This window comes from Mya arenaria, chromosome 13 (genome assembly GCF_026914265.1).
Source record: "Mya arenaria isolate MELC-2E11 chromosome 13, ASM2691426v1".
Taxonomy (NCBI): domain Eukaryota; kingdom Metazoa; phylum Mollusca; class Bivalvia; order Myida; family Myidae; genus Mya; species Mya arenaria.
Window position 1 is genome coordinate 52,355,646 of NC_069134.1, and position 25,020 is coordinate 52,380,665.

At 35.4% G+C, this 25,020-nt stretch overlaps 1 protein-coding gene across 1 annotated transcript in view; it reads right to left on the bottom strand.

The window, feature by feature from the left end:
* The window catches only part of LOC128214944 (DNA ligase 4-like), a 38,695-nt gene extending 14,453 nt beyond the window's left edge, over positions 1-24,242 (bottom strand). The window contains exons 1-16 of the mRNA XM_052921665.1: positions 23,947-24,242; positions 23,727-23,804; positions 23,234-23,335; positions 22,651-22,866; positions 22,019-22,111; positions 21,101-21,205; positions 19,426-19,532; positions 17,241-17,386; positions 16,321-16,522; positions 14,831-14,967; positions 11,727-11,872; positions 9,789-9,956; positions 9,075-9,212; positions 8,078-8,224; positions 7,437-7,554; positions 6,647-6,779 (exon numbers count right to left, since the gene is read on the bottom strand). Coding sequence (XP_052777625.1) covers positions 6,647-6,779; positions 7,437-7,554; positions 8,078-8,224; positions 9,075-9,212; positions 9,789-9,956; positions 11,727-11,872; positions 14,831-14,967; positions 16,321-16,522; positions 17,241-17,386; positions 19,426-19,532; positions 21,101-21,205; positions 22,019-22,111; positions 22,651-22,866; positions 23,234-23,335; positions 23,727-23,804; positions 23,947-24,135 — 2,225 coding nt within the window. The 5' untranslated portion in view covers positions 24,136-24,242. The remainder of the gene's footprint in view (positions 1-6,646; positions 6,780-7,436; positions 7,555-8,077; positions 8,225-9,074; positions 9,213-9,788; positions 9,957-11,726; positions 11,873-14,830; positions 14,968-16,320; positions 16,523-17,240; positions 17,387-19,425; positions 19,533-21,100; positions 21,206-22,018; positions 22,112-22,650; positions 22,867-23,233; positions 23,336-23,726; positions 23,805-23,946) is intronic.
* Positions 24,243-25,020: the final 778 nt, after the last annotated feature.

Sequence of the window (25,020 nt, forward strand, 5' to 3'; positions counted from 1 at the left end):
GAAATGTTCTAATGGCAGATGCTTGTAATCAGTCATGTGGTAGAATACAGGAGACACATTTTGTTGACTTGCAAATATTTTGGATATTGTTCACCGTGTTATTATTTAGATGTAGGAAATAATAGTTTTTTTCTTACTACGCTTTGCAAATATATACAGGCTAAATGGCAGGTACACATTTCATTAAACATTTAGTCGGTCAATAGCTATTCATAGCTCATGTAGCTAATGTTTTCTCTGTTATGCCATACGGACTGAACTAATTTAATTTGATTTGGGAGCCCAAACACAATCCTGATAAAGGTATCCATGAACTCTTCCTATAGACCAAGTTTGGTCAAGATATGTGAACCCTGACTTTAGTTATTCAGTTTCAACCACTTTTAGTAACAGTGACCTTGACCCTAGGGACCCCAAACACAATCCCATGAAATGTCTCCATAAACTCTTCCTTTATACCAAGTTTGGTCAAGATGTGGACCCTGACTAAAGTTATTCAGTTTCATCTGTTTTTCTAATTTTAGTAACAGTGACCTTGACCCTAGGGACCCCAAACGCAATCCCCTGAAAGGTATCCATAAACTCTTCTTTATACCAAGTCAACCCTAACTAAAGTTATTCAGTTTCAACCATTTAAACGGCCAGGCTGATTAAGGTTTCAAACTTTTAGTTGTTCTGAGTATAAGTGACCTCAACTCCATACCCCTCAAAGGCAATTTTAAATTCATCAATCCTTACTTAGTTAAGTGCCAGTTTTCAAGTTACATGCCAAAGTTAGCTCTTTACATCAGCTCTTTACATACAAAGTCTCATCACAACCCATCAATCCTAAGTTACCGGGGGCCTTTGTTTGAAGCCTGCCCAACAACATCCTCATTCTTATAACCTGGGTTGTTGAAACCAAGTTAAACATGGATTTTTTTCATACATTAGAACTTGATGTAAAGATTTATAGAACCAGATTGTGACATAAACTAACGAACATTTTGCATTTTTTTCAGATCACTTAGTTACAGAATCGCTGTTTGGCAAGGTCGTTAACCTTATAATTCATAACACTTATTTTCAATTTTCTTATTAGGACATGTTTTGCTTCAGATTATTGCAAATAAACTAAAATAAAAGCATTTTGTTTGATTGAAAAAATGGAACATTAGATGAAGAACATAAATAATCAGAATATCAGAAAAAGATCGCTTTTAAACATTAAAAGCAAATGATTGAAAGGAAATGTCAATGACAAGCCCTAAAACAAACAAAATATCTGACCAATGATTTCTGAATTCTTCCTTGACCTTTAACCTACAGAATTGACCTGTCTGTACGATGGTCTGTACACAACCACTCCACACTCACATTCAGTATAACGAAAACTATGTCAAATTCTCACAAACATTTAAGAATGGAATTTAGAATATATAATATTGAAAGTAAGGGTCCAATACTTCTAATTAAAGTGAAATTAAACTGTTCACTACAATTACATTTAAATTTGTGATGTGTGTACACAGCTTCACATTGCCAGCATATATCAGCACAGAAGTATAGAATTATTTTCAGCTCTTTCTGAGTAATGCTTGAGACAATTTTCCATTAAATGTCAAAATGTTGTTGTGATTTTTTAAGGTAGGTGTACTTAGTTACTTGTTCAAAAACCTGGACAAGGTGTACATAACAAAAATGTGAACGTGATTTTTTGGGAGTTAAATTTGCAAAAGAGTTATTCATTTCTATTACTCTTACTCCCAAATGGAAATACCACAATTAATATACCATGAATAAACGTCAATAAACAATAGTTCTCATTTGGGATCGAGTTTAATTTGAAAGAAAAACACGGTAATTCTACCATATGAAATGATAGTAGATCAGAGTAAATCTTAGCATTCACCAATCATATAAAAAATTTGCGCTTTCAGCAAGTAAATACACCGTCATAATAGTTAATAATAATAAGTGCATTGTTTAGTAGCTAGTTTAAGTCACTCAAAACTTTATGTTTGTTATATGTGTTTGTATTGAGTGTCACTTTAACTTTCCAAGTTTCAATCAAGTAGTATCCCGGTTTTATATTAAATTTCTGCATTGTACACAGCTGCACATTAAGATATAAGTATCGTAATTCAATTGCTTTCATAATTTTTGGGTTGTGTCTAAGACAGTCAAAACAAGGGGAGATATCTCAAGTTACTATTCTTGCACTGTACACAAGTTCAAAATGGGCTGATTGTTCAGAACTTTGTTAACAATGTTGTAATGTCATTGCTGTCTTAAATTTTCATACAATTGACCAATTTCCTTGTGAATGAACTTTTCTAATTTCTAGTATGGGGAGAGTTTTACATGTATTAAATATTGAACAACGTAAGAAAAAAGAAACCCTTTTTAAAAGAATCAAGTTTGTTGCTATTACCAATGTGTACTCGATAAAGTGACCTAATCCAGTGGACACAAAATGCAGTAAAAATGTAAACAAGAGCTGTCATTGCAAGTGCAGATGCCCCCAAAGATGTTGTCTTGGTATGTGGATTAGTTATTATAAATTATGTCCATACAGACCAAGTTATAGCCCAGACCAACCACCTATGATCAATGTATATATACATATATGTTTATTCCATAGTTAACAAACACCATGTGTGACCTTGACCAGTAGGGATACCAGCCATGTAGTGACACATGGTCTTGGTATGTCTAACAGATATTGCAATTACTTCAAATCTGACCATTAAAGTAAAAGTTTCAGCCTGGGTATGACTACATTTTCTCTATGTCCTTTTATACCGCATTCCATAGTAAACAATAAGTGTGACCTTGACCTAAGAGGTATGCAAGTCATGCAAGCACATTATCTTGATGTCGAAAAACATGCAGTTACTTTAAAACCTGTTACATGAGAAAGAAACAGCCTGGCCTCAACCACTTATATATCTATGTCTATTTATGCATCATTCCATAGTTGGAAACCTTAAGTATGACCTTGACCTAGGTGATGACATGTGTTGAGCTACTGACACATTGCAGCAAGTTATTATAAAATCATTCCAGGGAGAGGGAGTTACAGCCGTGACACAACCAGTCAATGTTCTTAAAATTAAACAAAAAATAAGTGTGACATTGACCTTTGAGGTAGGAATACGGGACAATCTGACACCTCACCTTGGTATGCCAAGTTTTCTTTAAATATGCCAATGCAAGACAAGTAACAGTCCACGCACGAGAAATGGAGCCAGACACACATTAAACTAGAAATGTGTCCATAGGACACGGATGCCCCCACTTCGATTTTTTGTCACAGAAAATAAGCCATAATGATTATTCAGGATAATCTGAGGGCCCTAACTCCTAAATGATTAAAGCGATTTCCATGGCTATCGAACTTGATCAAGATATTATGGTCACAAACATGTGTTAAAAGTTTGGTGAGGATTGGACAAACAGTTTTCAAGAATTAGATCGGAAACAATCTTCGGGACGTATTTTTCAAGTCTTTTTTTGCAAATAAAGGGCCGTAACTCCTAAATGACAAAAGCGATTTCCATGGCTATCAAACTTGATCAAGATATTATGGTCACAATCATGTATGTAAAGTTTGGTGAGGATTGGACACATACTTTTCAAGAATTAGATTGGAAACATATATTTTTGAAGTATTTTTGGCAAAAAAGGGCCGTAACTCCTAAATGACTAAAGCGATTTCCATGACTATCGAACTTGATCAAGATATTATGGTCACAAACATGTGTTTAAAGTTTGGTGAGGATTGGACAAACGGTTTTCAAGAATTAGATCGGAAACAATCTTCGGGAATTTTTGGCAAAAAAGGGCCGTAACTCCTAAATGACTAAAGCGATATCCATGACTATCGAACTTGATCAAGATATTATGGTCACAAACATGTGTTTAAAGTTTGGTGAGGATTGGACAAACGGTTTTCAAGAATTAGATCGGAAACAATCTTCGGGACGTACGTACGTACGTGTACGTACGTACGTACGGACAAGGGCAACCCTATATGCCGCCACTTTGTGGGGGCATAAAAAGGAGTACCGTTATATTAAGCAAGTTGAAATCACAAATAATTCAGCTATAAAACCTATGGAAAGTAGCCAATGGTCTGAAATGGTATAACCAGAATTGCTTTGATGTCAAGAAATTAGGCATGTATATGTAACAAAAAATAGGCACTTGGGATTGGTGTTATTTGCCCTAAAATCGTTAGTGCTCTGGCAGTTTAAGGCCTACAATTGTGATCTGCTGTATTTATGACAACTGATTCTGCTTTACTTGTTTATACTTAAAAATGTGAGCACATCCTCAAATATTACATCTTGAAAGATGAACAATTGACCCATCGTCATCTAAAAAGTACAAACTTCCTTTTGTTGCCAAAAAAGGCTGTGCCAATTCAAGATATTAAGCCGATACACATCCTGACCAAATTTGGTGATGATTGGACAAATACTTACAAGTAAAGATCAAACAGACATAGGAAAAGATTTTTAATCTATATAGTAAGCCTAAATCTCTTGAGTGAATCAATCAATATAGCTCATAATCACTTGCCTAAGATCTTGCCTCACACATCCAACTAATTGTGATGATTGGACCAAGATTTCTAAACTTATTGACTGGAAAAGACTGATCTTTTGTTTTTTTAATTGAAGAGTGATAACTCTCAAGTGACTTCAATTGTCAAATTTGTTCCCAGATATTATCCCCATACTCAATTGAATTATTTCTTGATAATTCTTTTAATTGAACACAATTCTGGAAGCTGCCCACACCAAACAGGTGAAACTATAATCAGCCCATACTATGAATGGCCTTATTAAGAATGATTTTTCTGCTTGCCTGTTGCTTTTTTGTTACTTTTTTTAAAAATCTGATCATATGAGTTTGGTGTGGACTAGCACACCTTGCTGTCAAAAAGTGTTACCATTTTTAAGACCTATTAAATTATGATGCAGTATTTGTTTATTGTTATCACATAGGAATCATTCATTTTGTACCACCTATGAAATTTGTAACTTTATAACCAAGAAGTAACATTATGTAAAAACCCAAAACAATAAATTAATATAAAATGGTATATGCACAAATAAACCATTTCTTATTTTACATGTATAATCAATAAATAGTGGTTAAAAAATTCAATAGATATAATTATTTAAAAGAAACATCTAATAACTTACCAGTCTGATGGCTGTTTCTTTAGACTTCACCAGGTGAATATCCTCACACACATTCACAGAAGAATACCAAATTGAATGATAATTGCAGAAAAATCAGAACTATAAACTTGTTTCAGTACTAGATTAGGCAAATTAAATTTTCCATATAAGCCAATCACAGATGGTGAAGCAAATAAGCCCTTCCCATTTAGATCACATGACTAAATTAAAATAATCTCCTAATCTATATCTAATCCCCTAATTAAAGGAAGGGACCAATGTGCAATTAACAGGATGCAGGTGTCATGCAGTGCACAACATATATCATAAAGAAGGGGCCACAACTGACCAGGGTCTTCACCATTTTTAGGGGCCATAAAACTTCAAAAGGGGCTAAAACAACACTGGTGTCAATGGCCAATAAACAGGGTGTCATAAAAATTCTTAGTCCCCTAAACTTGAAGAAAGGTGTGGGAAAATGTTAGAATGCATTTCTTAACAAATTCAATAATCCTTCACATGAATTATATTTTTGAAATACCTTTTTCACTTCTTTAATTTGATAGACTGAATACATAAATTCATAAATATGTTCAAGTCTTCAGACAATGGAAATCTTATTTAATTGCAGCACATTTTTTAATTAATTTTTTTTTACTGCTATTCTTGTATATAAATAGAATTTCAGGTTTCAAAAGTAGGGCCGAATTTACCAAAAATAAAAAAATTAGGAACTTTTTTTAAAGGAACATATCATCCCACACATTAGTTACATAAGTTTAAAATGGTGAGTAACACTGTCAATCTTACACAAAAACCAAAGGCAAACAATTTCTGGTTTCAAACAGCAGCAGTGGTGAAACATTAATTGCTTCTTAATTAATTGTATTTCTTTCAATTTATAGGTGATCTTAAAAATCAAGACTTTAATCAACAGGCATTTAAGTGATTTATTGTAAATTGAAATCATGTCAGATAAAATCCCCCTACCCCAACAATTTTTGCAAAGACTGACCTAACTCCCCATATGTATTTAAACTACCGGTATGCTTTATGTTTTTTCTGAGTAAAAATGTTGTAAAATGTAATAAAATGATATATTATACACTTTGTACATTATATATTATGATTATATGATATAACATTAAAAAATGGCAAACAATGAAAATCATGCAGAACATGGGAGGGTTGGGGGGGGGGGGATTTTTGTAAAAAAAAATATGTCTGTTTAAAGGTATTTCACGTGGGGAATGGGGTTTTAAAAATATTTATCCCGAAAGAAATATTGTTTAAAATGAACCAAATTAGTTCTTCATTAATTGTTACTCATTTAAAAAACAATCAGATTTTATATATATATATATATGTCGTGTTTTAGTTCTACTAAATATATATAAAAAAAATCCCTTCATATTTATATCGTTGATTTTTTTAATTTCAAATACTTTTAAGTCCTCAAATGAAAAACTTACCAAGGCTTGAGTGTATTGGCATCAAAACATCTGATAAGCCACTCGGCCCTCACTATATCATAACGGTTCGATTTGATCATACTGCTCACACGGAAGTTGACCTTCTCCACAATCACACAGTAGGTCTCGGCACCTTAAAATCAAGATAGTTTTTCATCTTTCTGCTTATACAATACAATTCTATACAATTTTATTTCTTTCACAACAATTGTGAAGAAAGTTATGTTAACTTATTATTATACTAAGTCACTCTTGTCGACATGATGTTGCAGGGGAGTGTGGTCTTGTGTTGTTGGGGAAAGCGGAGACCAAATTCACATGTGCCCAGACTGGAAATCGAACCCTTGATGAAAGGCCAGTGCACTAACCACTGCGCTAACCAGACAATCTTTCAATCTTTCTGCTTGTTGACCAGCAATATGATTTCAAAGAAGACAGCGCAAATAATTAATTTAATTAAATAATTCAATTTAATCTGCATACAAACCGAGAACCAAAACACATGGGTTATGAGAACTATAGAAAAATTTAATGCAGATATATCACTTGATCAATCAATTCATGTCAAACAATCAATATAACCCAAGAAACTAACCTACCAATAAAACTACTCATTGGTTGGTCAGTCATAAGGTATGAAGTTTAGTCAATCAATCAATCAATCAATCAAATCTATCAACCCAATTAATCAAATCTATCAACCCAATTAATCAATCAATCTTACAGACTTTTGCGAGTCCATGACTACTTTTTGTGTATAAAAGATGAAACTAAAGACTTGGTTTCTAACCCGGGTTCTGTATGACAGTCCCGCCACACTCGACTATCTTGGTCTCCAGCTGTTGTTTATTCAAACCACTCGGACCATTGATCACACATAGCTCTTTACCCTCAAGTAACTTGGATACCTGAAACGGGAATAGATGAGAACTGTTTATCAATTTAAACAAGACACCAACAGTTGCAAAATACGCCCTATATCCATTTTTAGGACTTCCAGTTTGGTGATAACTGGTTGTACATTGCCACATTTAGAGAGCAGACACTGTAAATACAGATTTTGCCAATTCAAGGGTGACAACCTGACTGAGGCTTATTGACAATTATCAAATTTGACAGATATTCTGCCCATAAACATTCTGACTAAACTTGGTGCTGATTGGACAAAGGCTTCTGGCATTATTGATCGGACAAGACTGATTTGTGGTAATTTCTATAATTAAAGGGTAATAACTCTCGAGTGACTCAAAAATAACATTAGCAATAGCGCATGATTAGAAAGCATAATTGCAGGTATTGTCAATTTGAATATTCACTTTAATATTCAACATTATATTTGCATGTTATGAAAAGTGCTGATGTCGCAATATCTATAGTTAACAGGTTTCTTTGAAAAATTGGGCATGCTTGGACATAATAATTTAACTATACCTGTTTAACATCTGAGGTGTCAGCCGCCCGGAACTGTGAGCCCAGAGTGGGACGAACAGCCCTGCTGACGACTTTGCGTTTCTTCTTGACGGGCTCTTCCTCTCCTCCCAACTCGACATAGCCGCCAGCCAGCTTCCCACCAGATTTCTATGGGATGACAGAGATATGATTTTAAATTAATCTTCTTCACAGACCTCTTACTTTTAAAAGAATCAGCAAGAGTTTCATCCTGGTTCAAGTACTTTTTGTCAGATTGCTTACCATTAGTTATCCATCTATATTGCAACAGTGTTTGAAATTAGGACAATTAGCCCACAAGGGTTTCAGGGGTTTTCAGGGTTTTATACAGCATGGCTTGTTAAAAAAAGTAATGCCAAGCAGTAGTATATTAATTCAGGCTTGTTCATCCAAAAGAATAATTTTGATGACTGGTGTAATGCAGAGTGGAGGGCAAAATCCCATCAGACGAATTCCATCCCAAAGGGGGGATCTGTCGTTGTTATGCAATAAACACATGCCAATAATAAAACATTTCATTTGTTAAATAGTTCCGAGACCAGTTAAAATATACAGTAAATGAAAAAATCTACAATTAGTAAGCAGGTTTAGTGTGCATAAATTACCTCTGTGCCTATAGGAAAAATTTCCCACCCTACATTTTTTTTTCAATAAATTAGGATCTTCAACTTTTCTTACCATAAACCGTATATATTATATAGTTGTATAATATTCTTTTTTATTAAACTTTAGATAATTTTTTACTCACAAACAAACTTAAAACAGTTGCAATGAATCGGGGAAATTTTGTCCATATGCAAAATTTGGTGGAGGAGTAAAGAGTATTCTGTGATACACTCAAAATGTGGGAGCCAGAGATATAAGGGGATGTTTTGTCTGCCCTGTAAAATGATGAGGCACGTTTTGTCCACCTATACGAAAATGAGCATGAGGTGTTTTGTCTAGGGGGTGTTTTTTCCTATACTAAATGTATAACCACCTGTTTGAGTTCCTTGACCTCCTCGAAGGTCATACACTCGTACCAATGTTTGTCATCTCGGAACTTCTCAACCCGCGGAAAACGCAGTGTGAACCCACATCGGAAACGTTCGCTGTCAATTATCTCTGCAGCTTTTATCTAAATAGAAAAGTATATATGTTTTAATGTTTCAGTACTATTAATTACAACTCAAACAAATGTTTGTAATTTTAGAATATAAACGCAGAGGGAACCAAGTCCTAAAATCTTTATTATTGATTATCTCTTCAATCTTTATCGGCATGAGTAAATGTGATAAGATTACAATAAACTGATTTATTTTAGTATTATAGGGATGAAGCAAAAATATTTAAAATCAGCAAAAGTTGTAAAACGGCTACTTAATGCTTACCCATTGTTTTCTTATTCAAAACCTTTTCAGTTGATGTTTTATATTTATTCAAAATGGTTATATATGTACATAAACATCTTTGCAATGGAAGTTAATTAAATAAATCAAACAATGGTTAAAAAACTCATCTGATTGAAAATGGCCTTTAGAATACTACAGCCACCAACATTCAGAAGTTGAAAAAAGCTCATCCTTCATTTGATAAATATTCTAAGATTGAAGACAGAACCCTCGCCCCCCCCCCCCCCCCACTCCTCTCCCCCACATGACAAAATCCCCTTCCCTCTGATGAATTCTTCCCATCAATTTGTCCTAAACCCTACCTGTACAATTGCAGACTTGCTGGGGTCAATCCAGGCATCAGGTTTCTCCTTAAACCCTGAAGCAAGCTCGATACAGCGAGGTGGGTTCTTCTTATCAAATGCCTGCCAGTGGTCCACGAGTTTAGCGTTAAAGTCCCGCAACTCCTTCTTACTGTAGCCCGACCCAATCTGCAAAAAATGAAGGAGTACATTTCCTATTACATATTATACGTGACTATCATAATTCTTTTGTCAAATTATAATTTTGATATAAATACTAGTGTAATAAAAGAAAAATCGTGGTTACAAATAAATAGCACTGTAGTGGGTAAGTACCATATCATATTTGAACCTTTTATGTATTTAGCACTATAAATCATCAAATAAGCATATATAATGTGAATAAAAATATCACCTTCATGGTAACGAAATTTGTTATATTTTTTTACTATAACTGACTTCTAAGGCTTCTTTTTATGAAGTTGACAAAACTTGTTTTGAGTTAAATTTCATAAGGGATGCCAATGCAATTTGTAAAAAAACCCAGAAAACCAGTAGAAAATAGTACAAAACAGGAGTATCCCAATCACACTATCATCGTCCAATACCCCCGATACACACTGCGCTGTGCTTCGTTGTGTACCGTGGGCAATTTTGCTAAGAAAATTTCGTAATCATGAATAATTAATGACACAGTTTCATTGATTCCGCAAAGTACCAGATGCTTTTTACGATTGAAAAATATACTAGCAATTGCTGGAGTTGAACCGAGCCCGCCTTCTCAGTACAATAATATTTGACTGGTAGGAAAGACCACACGGCCACGGAGGCTACTGAAACTGATTTGTTATTGAACAATATTTGAGTATAACATGCTAATTCATTGGAGTTGCCTCTCCTGCCTCATAGATTAGATAAAATGAATTTTTTTTTTTTTAAAGTTTAATGGCCAAAAAAGAGGAAATCAGCTGAAAAGCGAAAAATTGTCATCTCTGTTTAATATTGCCTTATTGAATGACACCTCTTGATATGTATTTACAATAGAAAATCTGATCATATGGTCAATAAATAAGCCAAGACTGGAACTTAAAATTACATCAAAACATTTGCCTAGGATGCATTCAGAAACTAGTCATATTACTTTATGAAAATATTAGATAATAATTCAGTTATCCCCTTTACTAAGAGAAGAATGAAATCATTAGGATCATAAGTTAGTTACTTCCCTTTACTTATTATTCAAATACTTAATCCTGCACTTGTGCAAAGCTAATTGGTTGAGAGCAAGATGTAAAAAAGCGTGTGGATTCCTCAGTATCATGTTTAAACCTGTAAACATCTTATTACATTACATATGCTAAAACATTAACTTCAAAATTTCCTTATTTTTTGTCTGAAACTGAAATTGTAGTCCCCAGGTAGAGGCATATTTTTATTGCTGGCCTTAAAACAGGTCTATAATATTGTACAAAATAGTAAATTATCGTGATCCCTTGACAGAATATACTATTTGAAACAGATTCAGATGGTCATTCATAAATCAATGGCCTCACTTCCAAATGCCCAAGCTAAATGCATCACTAAAATCATAAAGGCGAGCCGAATCTAACTGCAAAATGCTGAGTAAATAATCAAATGAGAAAATGGTGCTGCATCATGTGATCAAATTGTCGAGCAATGATTGGACATCTTAGAGACAAGCAAAAATGCCAAACCTTTAGAAATTGTAACTTCAAAAATTGTTACTTCGGCATTTTGGAAAAAAAATGTGTGATCAAATTACACTAAACACTAAAAACATTGCTACTGAAAACATGGGATTTTGTAGCTTCGACATTTGGAAGTGAGGCCACCGATATTATACTTTTTGGCAAATCCATGATGGCATCATGTTACAATGCGAACCGCATTGAACCCATTCAGGAATAATCGGACCTGCAGCATACCACTGATTCTTACCTTACAAAACGAGTAGAAAAGTTCCGGTTTGTCCCCGTCTGTGGGTGGAACCGCGACAGCACACAGGAAGTGTGACATCATACCAGCGCGATGTCCGACCCCAAAATACCCGCCAACGACCAACACATCAAGCTCATCCATGAGACCTGTCAGTGAACAGAATCAGAAATACAGAGAAAAATTCAGGGGTTTGCTTCATGTGATAGTTAGATGACATGAAGTAACATTTGAATGATTAGGAATGAGGTGGAGTGAACGTAGTGAATGAGCCCTTCTTAATCATTGAAATATTACTTCAGGTTTTCGACTTAGAATACTATCTCAATGGCTGACACATTGTCAGTACAAAATCTGATCAGGGAGTGTGCATCTGATGAGTGGCAGTAGGCAAACCTTTGAAATTTAAATTCTTAATGATTAAGCCTAGTACTAAATGATTGTCTATCTTCAATTTCATTGGCTAAAAATGTAGATGGTATTCTAAGTAAGGATTTTAGACGTTAATTCAAAATCTTTAATCTTTAGGTACATCACTGATGGCAACTAATTGATTTTGTTAATTTTCTGACTTAAATAATCGCTAAACTTCAACTTACCTAATCTATCTCAAAATAGCATAAAAATGTAGCACTGACATATCACGCCTCAGGAACCAATGTATTGAAAAATCTTATTTGTAGCAAGCATTTGCATCTTACTTCATTAGGACAAATTACTAACTTAAACTTGATTTTAGAAATGTCAGCCATGATTATTTTTTCATTATAATTTCCTATAGGAAGTCTTAGACCTCCTTAAAATGTGAATATGACACAGATTCCAACATGAATGCAAAACTGTGTTCATAGCTTTCTCCGTTTTATAAGGGATTTTAGAAAGTTCATAAAACTGAGGCCAGTTCTTGTCCATACAAGTTTATTCTCACTCATTTTCAAGAGCTTTACAAAGAAATATGATTCAAACTCCGGACTGTTTTCTGTTCAGAAACCAGAACTTGCCTTCAATCATGAGCAACAATAAGTTCCTGAAAAAAGGACTTCAACATCAGACTTCCCGAAAGTCGTCGGTCTGACGGACATGACCGGCAAATTTTGATCCGGTCCGACGATTTCTGAACAAAAATCGGTCCAACTGTCCGGCTATTTTTTATTCCCGGTGACCGGGTTTTAGCATAAAATTCCGGTAACCGGGTTTTAGCATGAGGGCCTTAGAAAAACGTTACACAAGTTTTCATTGGTTGCTTTCGGCACAGTGCCCGTAGAAGAACCAATCGGTGGGCGTGTTACATATTGACAGTCATTTGCGCATCAAACATTGCTTCTCTCTAACATTTAACGAATACTAGTTAAATAAACATAAAATTTTCAATCGATGAATGCTCTGAAAGGAAAATGAATATGAAACGAAATGTCATCAAAGAATTATTTTGTGAAATGGCAAAGAAATAGGAAATGACTCGTTATTGACAAAAAAAAGCAAGTAATAACCTGCGATGATGATGGTGAAACTCAAACCTCCAGAAACAGAAAGTTATGGACACTTTGCTGGTAGGAAATTATTACTTCTATCTTAAAAAATAGCTCTACCTTTATAAATTTAAAAAAATAATTTATTCTGTACAAAAAAAAACTAAATCCATAATAAGGTATAAAAGTGTAATCTAAATTCACCACTGTAATATAATATTTGGCATGTTGTGAAAGGCATTTTATTTGTGAAAAAAAACAACATTATTTTATTGATAAAAGTTTATTTGTACATCCACTGTCCATGATATATTTTGTACTTTTAGGCAGAGTCTAGATGTGCCTGCATATAATCGAACATACTACACCAGAACCATTGGCATCACAGGAGGTTGTCACCCTGTCCAACACCTGTGTTTTGAATATCAATATGAACTTTTGAATTTTGACAGAGTGATGATTTTCATAAGAGACATACTATAAAGCCTTTATAAAGATATAAGCTGCTATTGATGAATAAAGCAATGTTTTTACTTTGTTTTTTTGTTCCTTTTGTTTCGGTCTGACAGATTTCCTTTCGGTCTGACAGATTTTTATGTCTTGTCAGAACGAATGTCTGCCACTTTTTTTCAACTTTCCGGAAGTCTGCAACATACTCTAATTAGACCTCAATTCAGCTTGCCTTGTAAGCCCCTAGTTACCTTTTAAAGTGGGAAAGGGCTGCACCCCTTTCTTGCAAAAATTCTAACAAAGGGGAAATAAAAAAATAATAATCTAAAATCATCATGAGAATGCTACATTGTACACCTTTATTTGAAGTCAAGTCCACTGTTCATTATACATCTATCCTTTTTTGCATCAATTTAAAACTTTTTAATAGTGCTTATCCTTAGGGGGAAGTTGCAACTCTCATAACAGAACAACAGCTGACACAGTATGTGACAAATGCCCCCGAATGTGACATTGACCTATGAACAAGGTCAGTACATGAAACATTGATCTTGCCTTTACATATCAAATACATATGGCAAGTTATTTTAAATTGCCTCTGAACATAAAAAATACCACACATATTTAACAACCTACACTCTATGACCTTATATTCAGCATTCCATTGTGAATAAACACAGTGTATCTTTCACCTTAGAGCTAGGGACATGGGTCTTGCGCGCCACACGTCGTCCTGGTATGCTGAACACATGTGGCAAGTTATTTTAAAATATGTCCATACAAGGGAAAGTTACAGCCCGGACACGACAACCTATACTCTATGTCCTTATATGCAGCACTCCATTGTGAATAAACACTAAGTGTGACCTTGACCTTAGAGATAGGGACACGGGTCTTGCACGCGACACATCATCTTGGTATGGGGAACACATGTGGCAAGCTATTGTAAAATCGGTCCATACAAGGGAAAGTACAGCCCGGACACGAGTTATTGAGCCGGACACACGGACGGACGGACGGTGCGATTTTAATATGCCCACCTTTGGGGGCATAAAAATATATACTTTTAGAAAGAAAACAACAGCCCAATTTCAGCCCCCGAAACAATACATTGAGGGCCTTGGTGATATTTGATTTCTATCCATTAGCGAATGTGACAAAAGATAAACAACCTGTGCTCTATCCTACCTCCAACATACTCTGGCTTCACCTTGAACCAGCCACCCTTCCTGGTGTTGGGTCTGTACACAGACTCAGGGTTCTTCACCATAATTCCCTCCTCCCGTCCATCTATAGCCTCGTTAAGGGCGTCCGCACAGTCCTGGCTGTAATGTGTGGTAAGTTGAACTGACTTTGTTATCTGTTTAGTTTGTTATCTGCTTAGTTTATCATGGAATGAATTAATATCTAGTAGGTAATTCCAGTAACATGTTTCCTTGTATTATTTTTCTTATGAAGAGCAAGACGCTTTTGCTTATGCCAAGCAATTCCATGATTGTTTTTAATAGGACCAGTCCTATTATTTCTGATGATCGATTATGAAAATTGACCGATTATGAAACATTTCTTTTGTATGCATTCATTTTTTTTTTCTTCAGTATTAGTCTAGTCAATCTACCGAAAAAAAACTCAAGCCTTGAAATTAGGACAGAAATGAAACCTAGAAGTTCATCACCTTGAACAATTCTAGTGTCCAAAAATAAAAAGTATCTATACACATCAAATATGTCTTTAAATGATAGAATAATGTAACATGAGATACCATATAAAAAATGATAAAATTATCTTTATCGTGTATTGATTCATAACAAAATTCCTTCTTACATTATCAAAAAAATGAGAAAAAGCCCCAAAACTATTTCCGCCACATGAATCAATAAAAACTTTTTATTTCCTCTTAAGATGATATATTACCAATGAGATACTGTAAGCATTATTTGTGTCCAGTATTATTTTTTTTGGACAAATAACAGTACAATCGAAAACTGTTGGCTCGACATCGCTTGGCTCGAGTTTCTCATTGGCCAAGGACTGATTTTTGTTTACTCTTTGTAAGCATTTCCACTTGGCTCGATATTCGCGAGGCTGGAAGTATTTTGGCCAGTCCCTGGGTTATCGAGTAAACAGGTTTCAACATAACTGTAGTATTTTTAATGTATATAGCATCTTTTTCTATGTAATCTTTCATATATAAAAGTACATTTGTAAGTGCTATATAATTATTCATCATTCACAAATGTTCAAATTCATATTCTGTTGTACATGAAATTAAGCCTTAGGCCTTTAAATGCAATTAATTAAAGTTAAGAATTTGAAATAAACCATATATATATGAACAAGTTAAATTATTTGTGTAATTATCAAAACATCACCTTGAAACTTTTAAATAAAACTTTTCGCTAAAGAAAGAACCTTAAGTTTGTGAATTCTCATTAAGTTAAACATCATAAACTTTAACCATCAATCTTAATTTGCCAAGCTGACTTTTACACAAAATATTAAGGAAAAAATTCATCTTTAATTCTGCAAAAACTCAAGAGATCCCTAATGAGAAGTGAGTTAAAGAAGCACAATATAGTTTGATGCTAAAAAATGATTTTTTTAAAATTTTAATGCATAATTGTGTTGCCAACAAAGGTGACATGCAACCATTACAAATTTCAAAGGCTTCATCATACTTTGTTCTGGCGTCCCTATGTTGGCTGATGATCATGCGGCCCTCACACGGTGTAAAAGCCTTCTCAAGAAACGGGAGCCTCTCTCGGAGGGGAAGGTTCGTCAGCACGCGGCCGTTGTATAACATTATGTCGAACACGTGCAGACACGGCTGGAAGCCATCTTTGTTCACTGTCTTTACGTCTGTGTTCATTGCTTTTGTGGCTGATAGGAAAAGACAAAAGACGCTAGTTAATTTTCGCTAAAAATGTTCTTTAACATTTATCCCAATACTAACTTTATAATAAAGCGTACACCAAAATGCAAAACAATTTGATACCAGCTTATAATACAAGTTTGCAAGCTAAATTTGACCATGGAATTGGTATGAAATAAAACACATTTTCTCAATACTGGTATAAACGATTGTTTCTTTGAAAAAGCACATGTCTCCCCTGATGTGTGATCGTAGCTGAGAAAAATCAATGATGAACATGAAATTTGTACTTTTGGACTGGAGATGATACCAAGTTAGAAGTTCCTGGGTGCAAGCATTTTCCAGTCATTGAGAGGAAACCGTTTTACACCTGAAGTTCACCGCTACCTTGACCTCTGACCTTCTGATCTCATAATCAATATGGGTCATCTACTGGTCATGACCAACCTGCATACCATGTATGACATTCCTGGGTCTTAGCGTTCACAAGTTATTGAGTAGAAACAGTTTTTTCCACCTCAAGATCACTGTGACCTTGGCCTTTGACATTCTGATCTTTAAACCAATAGGAGTCATCTACTGGTCATGACCAACCTGCATACCAAGTATGAAGTTCCTGGGTCTTAGCATTCTCAAGTTTTTGAGCGGAAACAAAGTGACATATAGACTTACAAACAGACTGACTGACGGACAGGGCAATGGCGGTCATAACTATAGTACACTTACCGTAAGTCTTAGTCTCTGGGTGGTAGAGTATCATTTCTCCATCCATAATACAGGACTGCAAGTCAGGTTTGAAAATGTTGTGGATATAGGGCACAAGATTTCCATCAAATTGGTTTGAACCAAACACGCCAGTGTGCTCATTACCGCTGGAATGTTGTAAATACAGATGTTAGGACAGCAAGTCAGGTTTGAAAATCATGTGGGTGTAGGGTGCTAGGTGATTTTCAAACTGGTTGAAACCAAACACACCCTCGTGCTAATTAAAGCTACACTCTCACAGATTGACTATTTTGCCTCCTTTTTTATTTTGTGTCATGAAATGAGCCATTTAGTATATATGTCTAGAAACCAATAAGCAAAGACAAAACATCAGATTTTCATATTTATGATTAAAAAATGGATATTTTATTGCTAAAAGCGTTACTAATGCTTTAAGAAAAAAAGGATTTTCCGCAGTTTCCCCGAACAATTGAGACCTGTTCTATTGCGAGTCATCTGATATTACTGAATTGAAGGCATTGCTACCAAAATCAGCTGATTCTGAGACCAAAACTAAAAACTTGTCAAAGCTGTTAACAATACTGAAAAAAAGTTATTATCATTTCGTCTATGACAGGAAACGATCCTCCTTGGTACCCTGTCTATTTATAACGTACAACTCCATTGAATACCCTGGGCAAATTAATTGCAGCAACCTAATACTTTTAAAGAATTAATGGTTTTAATTAAAGACATTTGACTAGACATCGAATACATATCTGAGGCAATAAGGAACTAGAAGCTTGTTTAAAAAAAACAAAAACAGATGTCTCCCCCAATGCTGAACTCATTCTATTCCACAACATTTGATTGGAAGCGGATTGTGGTTTCTGTGTCGATGAGCTAACATGAAATCTATGGCTTGAATCTATGGCACCTTGTGTTGATGTATTGAACATTTGAACCAAGTTTCATGCAAATTATTCCAGAATTTAAGGCAAAATGGCAAGCACACTAAATCTATGGATAGAACTTTTGACCTAGAACAGTGACCATGACCTTCAGCACGTGCACCAGTAGTTTGATATGCACAATGTCTCAATGTGGTGATCATTTGGCCAGAGATTTATGATAATTCTTCAAGCAGTTAAGAAGATATGGAGCCAACCCAAATTCTATGGCTCAAACTTTGACCTTGAACTTTTGACCTTGAGCTTGAACTGGCACACATGAAATGTGAGTTCTGCACATCATGAATAGCATGGAGGTGACATAAAGAGCTGCGAAGATAGGGCTGAGTATATATATATTCAGGCGTTACAAAGTTTTGCACGCCTTTTTTCAAACAGTTTATTCAGTTTTGAATTTATTCAGAACTAGAACTGTAAGCCATAGGCTAACGAATACCCCCCACCCCTCCATGTCTAGGTTGTTTGCCCTGGAGTTAGGCCGGACAAAGCTAATTTTGCCTACAAGGGGAGATAACTCCAGTCAGGGTCATGTGACCTGTACCAAATTCACAGAGGCGAAAGTTTACAACATGGCCATTAATTTCTGAAAGTTTGATAAAGATTTGTTGAATAATAACAAAGATGAATCCCGGACAGGGCTTATTTTGCCTACTTTAACACATCAAGGGGAGATAACACCAGTCAGGGTCATGTGACCTGTACCAAATTCACAGAGGCGAAAGTTTACAACATGGCCATTAATTTCTGAAAGTTTGATAAAGATTTGTTGAATAATAACAAAGATGAATCCCGGACAGGGCTTATTTTGCCTACTTTAACACATCAAGGGGAGATAACTCTGGTCAGGGTCATGTGACCCGTACCAATTTCACAGAGGCGCAAGTTTACATCATGGCCATTAATATCTGAAAGTTTGAAAAAGATTTGTTCAATAACGACAAAGATGAATCCCGGACAAAAAAAAAACGGACGGACAGACGGACAGACAGACGGACAACCCGATTCCAGTATACCCCCCCAAACTTTGTTTTGGGGGGTATAATAATATTGCAAGGTTTCGGAAGATGGGATACAAAATACCAACTCACTGAACCATGTAATATAGTAATGATTAGCACCATAAACCAGCTTCTTCTTGTTTCCTTTCAAGACTTTTCTGGGTATCATTTTCCTGCCTAAAATATAATTTATCATTGATTCAGAGATATCATATCTGTCTACCAGAGCCATCCTACCTTCTGGAGTAGAACTTGTAGTCTCCGCCATCTTTATGAAGAACCATTCTCTCGCCATCAAACTTTGTCTCGATGTAATACGGCTTACCTTCCATCAGCTTGTCAACCTAAAAGCATGGTCCAAAAGGAAAAATATGGTCAAAACACAAAAATGGATAATGGAAGATCACGTTTTTGACTCATCCCCTGTTATGAGCAATGACCTTGTTCCTTGACCTACTGACCCAAAAATCCATAGGGGTCATCTGTTGACCATGACCTATGTGTATATTAAGTTAAAGGACTACAAAACAAGGCATTTAAAATTGAAAGGAAATGGAAGCTGCAGCTAATAATATGTGTAATGTCTGCCATGCTTTGCAGGCCATAAAATCCTGAATCCATAAGCATTACCTTATGAGGTGAGGTTAAACACAACTAATATAAAAAACTTTTTTGAAATGTATTGTTTATCGGACAATAGTTTATGCAGAAGCATTTTGACCATAAACCACTGAAAACATTTGATCAAAGGACTGGACAGATACCGCATTATACTGTGTAAAGGACGCTAGCATAGATAGGATGTAGGTAAAAAAATATGTGAAAAATCTGTCATACACATGACAAAATTACAGCCTGGTAAAGACATTTATGTGCATATATGCAGCATTTCATAATCTTGCACGCGACACGTTGTCTTGGTATGTCGAACACATGTGGCAAGTCATTTTAAAATCTGTCCATACAAGAGAAATTTACAGCCCGGACAAGACAACCTATACTCTATGTCCTTATATGCAGCACTCCATTGTGAATAAACACTAAGTGCGACAAAGAACTAGAAAGAGGTAGTGACACGAGTCTTTCACGCGACACACGTCGTCTTGGTATGTCCAACACATGTGGTAAGTCATTTTAAAATCTGTCCATACAAGAGAAAGTTACAGCCCGGACACAGCAACCTATACTCTTTGTCCTTATATGCAGCATTCCATTGTGAATAAACACTAAGTATGACCTTGACCTTAGAGGTAGGGACAGGGGTCTTGCACGCCAAACGTCGTCTTGGTATGTCAAACACATGTGGCAAGTTATTTTAAAATATGTCCATACAAGAGAAAGTTACAGCCCGGACACAGCAACCTATACTCTTTGTCCTTATATGCAGCATTCCATTGTGAATAAACACTTAAGTGTGACCTTGACCTTAGAGGTAGGGACATGGGTCTTGCACCCGACACGTCATCTTGGTATGTCGAACACATGTGGCAAGTTATTTTAAAATATGTCCATACAAGGGAAAGTTACAGACCGGACATATCAACTTATACTCTCTGTCCTGAAAAGCAGCATTCCATTGTGAATAAACACCTAAATGTGACCTTGACCTTAGAGGTAGGGACACATGTCTTGCACACGACACTGTCTTGGTATGTCAAGAAGGACGGACGGTGCGATTTTAATATGCCCACCTTCGTGGACATAAAAATCTGTCAATGTCAATATCAACAGGTACAATAATTTATTTTGAATCATGAAAGGGCCAAGGTTATTTGATAGCACAGCATATGTACATAATTAATAAAACAACAATCCCGATGTTGTGCTCCGTTGTTGAGAATTGTAAAAGCAATAGCCGTATACAGCATGTAAATGTTATCAACATTTCGACCTTGAATAAAAAGTCTCATACCTTATCTGGTGAAGCTCTCTCGCCAAGCATTGGTGTGAAGGGAGAAAACACGGTGATACCAATCTCGTGTATGCGCACAGACGGATCATGCATCATTCGACAAACCTGTGAGAAAACATTTTCCGAGTTATGTCAATCACATTTTCACATTGAAAAATTTGCCACTAAGTATGTTTGAAAGTTAAATGGTCCCTCTATTGGTAAATATTGGAAGGCCAAGAAAAGATGTGCAAGCCAAGCATTAAACAATTGATTTTCAACAATGATCAATCATGATGGCTATTCCTACTGCCTACTTATGTGTTGTACCATTATAACCATAGAGAGCTGGAACTTTTGTACATAGTGGAAATAAATGTGTATAGATATGTGATAGTTTGTGGTTGTCATGGATATGTGCGCAGTGATTCAGATTATGTTAATAGTAAAATCGTTCTTTAAATAGTTCTGAGGGGAGTGCAACAATATTTCTTGAACAGAGCGTGAAAACGTTTTTATGGTGCCATTTGAAGCGAGAAATAGTTAATTACAATTCTAAATATTGCCACAAAACAAGGTTTCAATGATGCCACAGACAACTGTTTTCAACAAAGGAGGTAATTGTGTGATGACAATAAAAAAAGAGTTCCATACGGGTACTTGTTTTATCTTTGCCCGTGGGCAAGATGAGAATCTCTAGCACGGTCATATTTTTGGTTCTACTTATCTGAGGTGGGAGAAAAGTTCATCTTTCCAGGCGTAGTGCCACTTGCTAAGACAGACACTACTCCTATTGTTATACGGAGTTACAAACATCTTGCAAAAAACATCAATTTTTTTCTCAATCAAATGTTAGATACTAGGCAGTAGATAAAATCACATCAGACTAATAAAACTTTTCATTATTCAACTGAAATTTTCCACTGAACAATTCCTTACCTTTTCCAGGTTATTGTTGACATTATAGAACTCCTCTGCATCTGGGTGGAAAACAGACAATACTGAAGCCTGGCTCAGGCCTATCTTTAATTCCTGGAATGATAATGGCGCTGACATGAATACACTCATTCTTGTTTCGGTAAAATTATGAGTGACTTCATGTTCATGTGGACAAGGTGAATAAATAAAGAGGTCAGACAAGAAAATTGATAATTGCATAACTAAATTTATCCATTTCTTTTATATGTAATTAAAATTAAAATTTAATATTAGCATGATAAAATGGAGAAGAACTCTGTGCATAGGATGTGTCGCCTGTCGGAGAGCAAAGGTCGCCATGATCTTAACGTTTTACTTATTAAGCTCAAAATTATTATGGGCCATCTTCTGACCATAACTAACATGTAAACAAAGTTAAAAGACTCTACAATGGATCATTAAAAAGCTTTTGATTGGAAATGAGTGTGATATTGCAGACAACGCAGCCAGGATGGAAGCAAACTATTTTTTTCTGTTTTCCTAGCCTATATAAACTATATACACATATACTATATAAAGGCTCCTGTGCCAGCGCCTGCCATGCCTAGTAGGTGACACAAAAATGAAGTTGTCCATAATTGCTAACCACTGACCTTAACAATCATCCTAGTCAGCCACTTTAACTCCAGGGCAGACATATTGGTTATGAGCCGGACAATGTGTTTCCTCACAATATCCTTCTTTTTTGCAGCATTGTTCGTTGCTATCCCGTCCAAACAATCATTGACTTCTTCAATAAAAAGGCTCCCTCGACTTGGGCAGCGACTTTGGAGAACAAAATACACAACACTGGCGAAGTCTCCAACATCCTGCAAAATAAGGCATTTTAAGACCTGCTCAAATTCTGAACATCATATAGTAGGCTTTACTGATTTTTTTATACCAGGCCATAGGTTCGAATTCAGGCTTATTCATTTAATGGAATCCCCTATATGTACCTTAAAGCTGCACTCTCACAGATGGACTGTTTTGACAACTTTTTAAAAAATTTCTTGGAATGAGCATGAACGACAAAAAATGGCTCAATCCAAGACAAAAAAGAAAACAGTTGTCAAAACAGCTAATCTGTGAGATTTTAGCTTTTAAGTTTTTCAAACTTAGAAAATCAACTTTTACCATATGTGCAAAGCATTAATTAATGAATGAATGAAAGCATACAACATATTGAATACTGACAGCTTTTGCTGATTTTGGCGACTTGAAGTTGAGAAGGCGCTGGGCATCCTGACTGTCTTTACCAAGGCAGAGCACCTCGATCAGCAGCTTAGCAAACATATGCTGAAAAAAAAACATGTAAACCTTTCACATGAAAGTATACAATGTCAGCATTTAATTAGATTGTTGAAGTACACAATGTCATCTTCTAAATCTAACATTAAAGTACACGATGTCAGCTTCTAATTTTCGTTACAGGGTTTCTGCCAGGCCTTTATGGCTAGATGGGGCAGACATGCCTTCCCCACAGCAAGGCTTATTACCGACATGCATTAATTGCACCTACATGCCTTAATCCTTGCAATGGCGAGCCTGATCAAAACAGTAATATACTTTAACAAAAAAAAAACATGCCCACCTCAGATCAGTCCTGACAAGCCTTTGGAAAATCCTGGCGGAAACCCTGTGTTACAAATGTTTACATGGTGCTAATGATAACGCTATCGATATTCACCTCTTTAATGCCGTATGCAATTCTTTCTTTTTCTAGATGTGGCAGCAACAGTCGCATGGCTGGATGAAAAGAGTCAGTCTGCAACAGATTTTAAAATATTTAAACAGCAACACATCTAGCACGATACAAGCATGTAATTTGACATGTCTCTGGCTTCGGGAAGTGGGTGAAATTGTGAAAGTGGGTTGTTTCAAAAAATTAAATTACTAGTCATGCTTACTGTTTGTGCATCCTTGCCATGAAGTGTTTCATGTGACTTCCTCCATTGACCTACAAAGTCTTTCAATATTTTCTTTTTCTTGTCATTTCCCTGGGTTTTGGAAATTTTCTCAAGCAGACCACACAGCTCTGCAAAGTGAACTTTGGAAGCAACGGTTGGTGATTTGGGCCCTTGGTCAGCAGCATCCATCTTTGAAAAAATCAGATACCTTTCAATAATTTGATGACAGTCAGCAGTTTTCTTGAAAAATAAATACAATCATCCACTTTCAACTATTTTGCAACCCGACGCAAACAATAAACTTTCTCACCTCCTTTTGGAGAACTTTGATCGATTATTTTCAAAGGCTACATTACATCAATTTGGCGGAGAATGAAATGCATTCAACAAAGGCAAAGGCAGGTTTTCACATTTGCATACAACAAACAAAAAGAAGGATGTTGAGAAGCGCATACAATATTGGCCAATATTGAATAAGAACAAAAATATTGACATTGAACTTTTATTGTTTTATTATTGTGTTTATTAGTTTAGTCAAGAGAAAAATAAATTATTCACTTTATTTTTTATTTTTGCTTTTAAAATTTAAACATAATTGATCTTTTTTTTAAACTTTTTGTTTTGTTTGAATAGGGAAAAGAACCTCATTTCAAATCATTAAAATTTGTTGAATAGCTAGATTTATTTAAAAAACAGCAACAATTATTGAATTTATAATTTCTTTTATGAAAACTTTGCAATTGGATAAGAGACATGGAACAGCAATAACAGAATAGGAATTTTAAGATTGCCTGAAGAAGCATGAGGATTATAAAGACCAAATACAGATATACTTTTAATAACTTTTATATCATTATAACATGAAAAACTGAACAATTCTTTGGGGGTTGTAAAATTGTCTGACTTGATGATTTGTACTGTAATGGGTGTGCCCCCCGTTTAGCATGTTTAGTTCCGTCCATAGTTGTTGTTTTTTTGTTGTTTTTTTAACAATCAATGAGGGTGTGTGTTTTTTCACGACGGATCTAGCTTCTGACTCCAATTAGATCATTTAGAACTTCTTCAGCCCCTGTT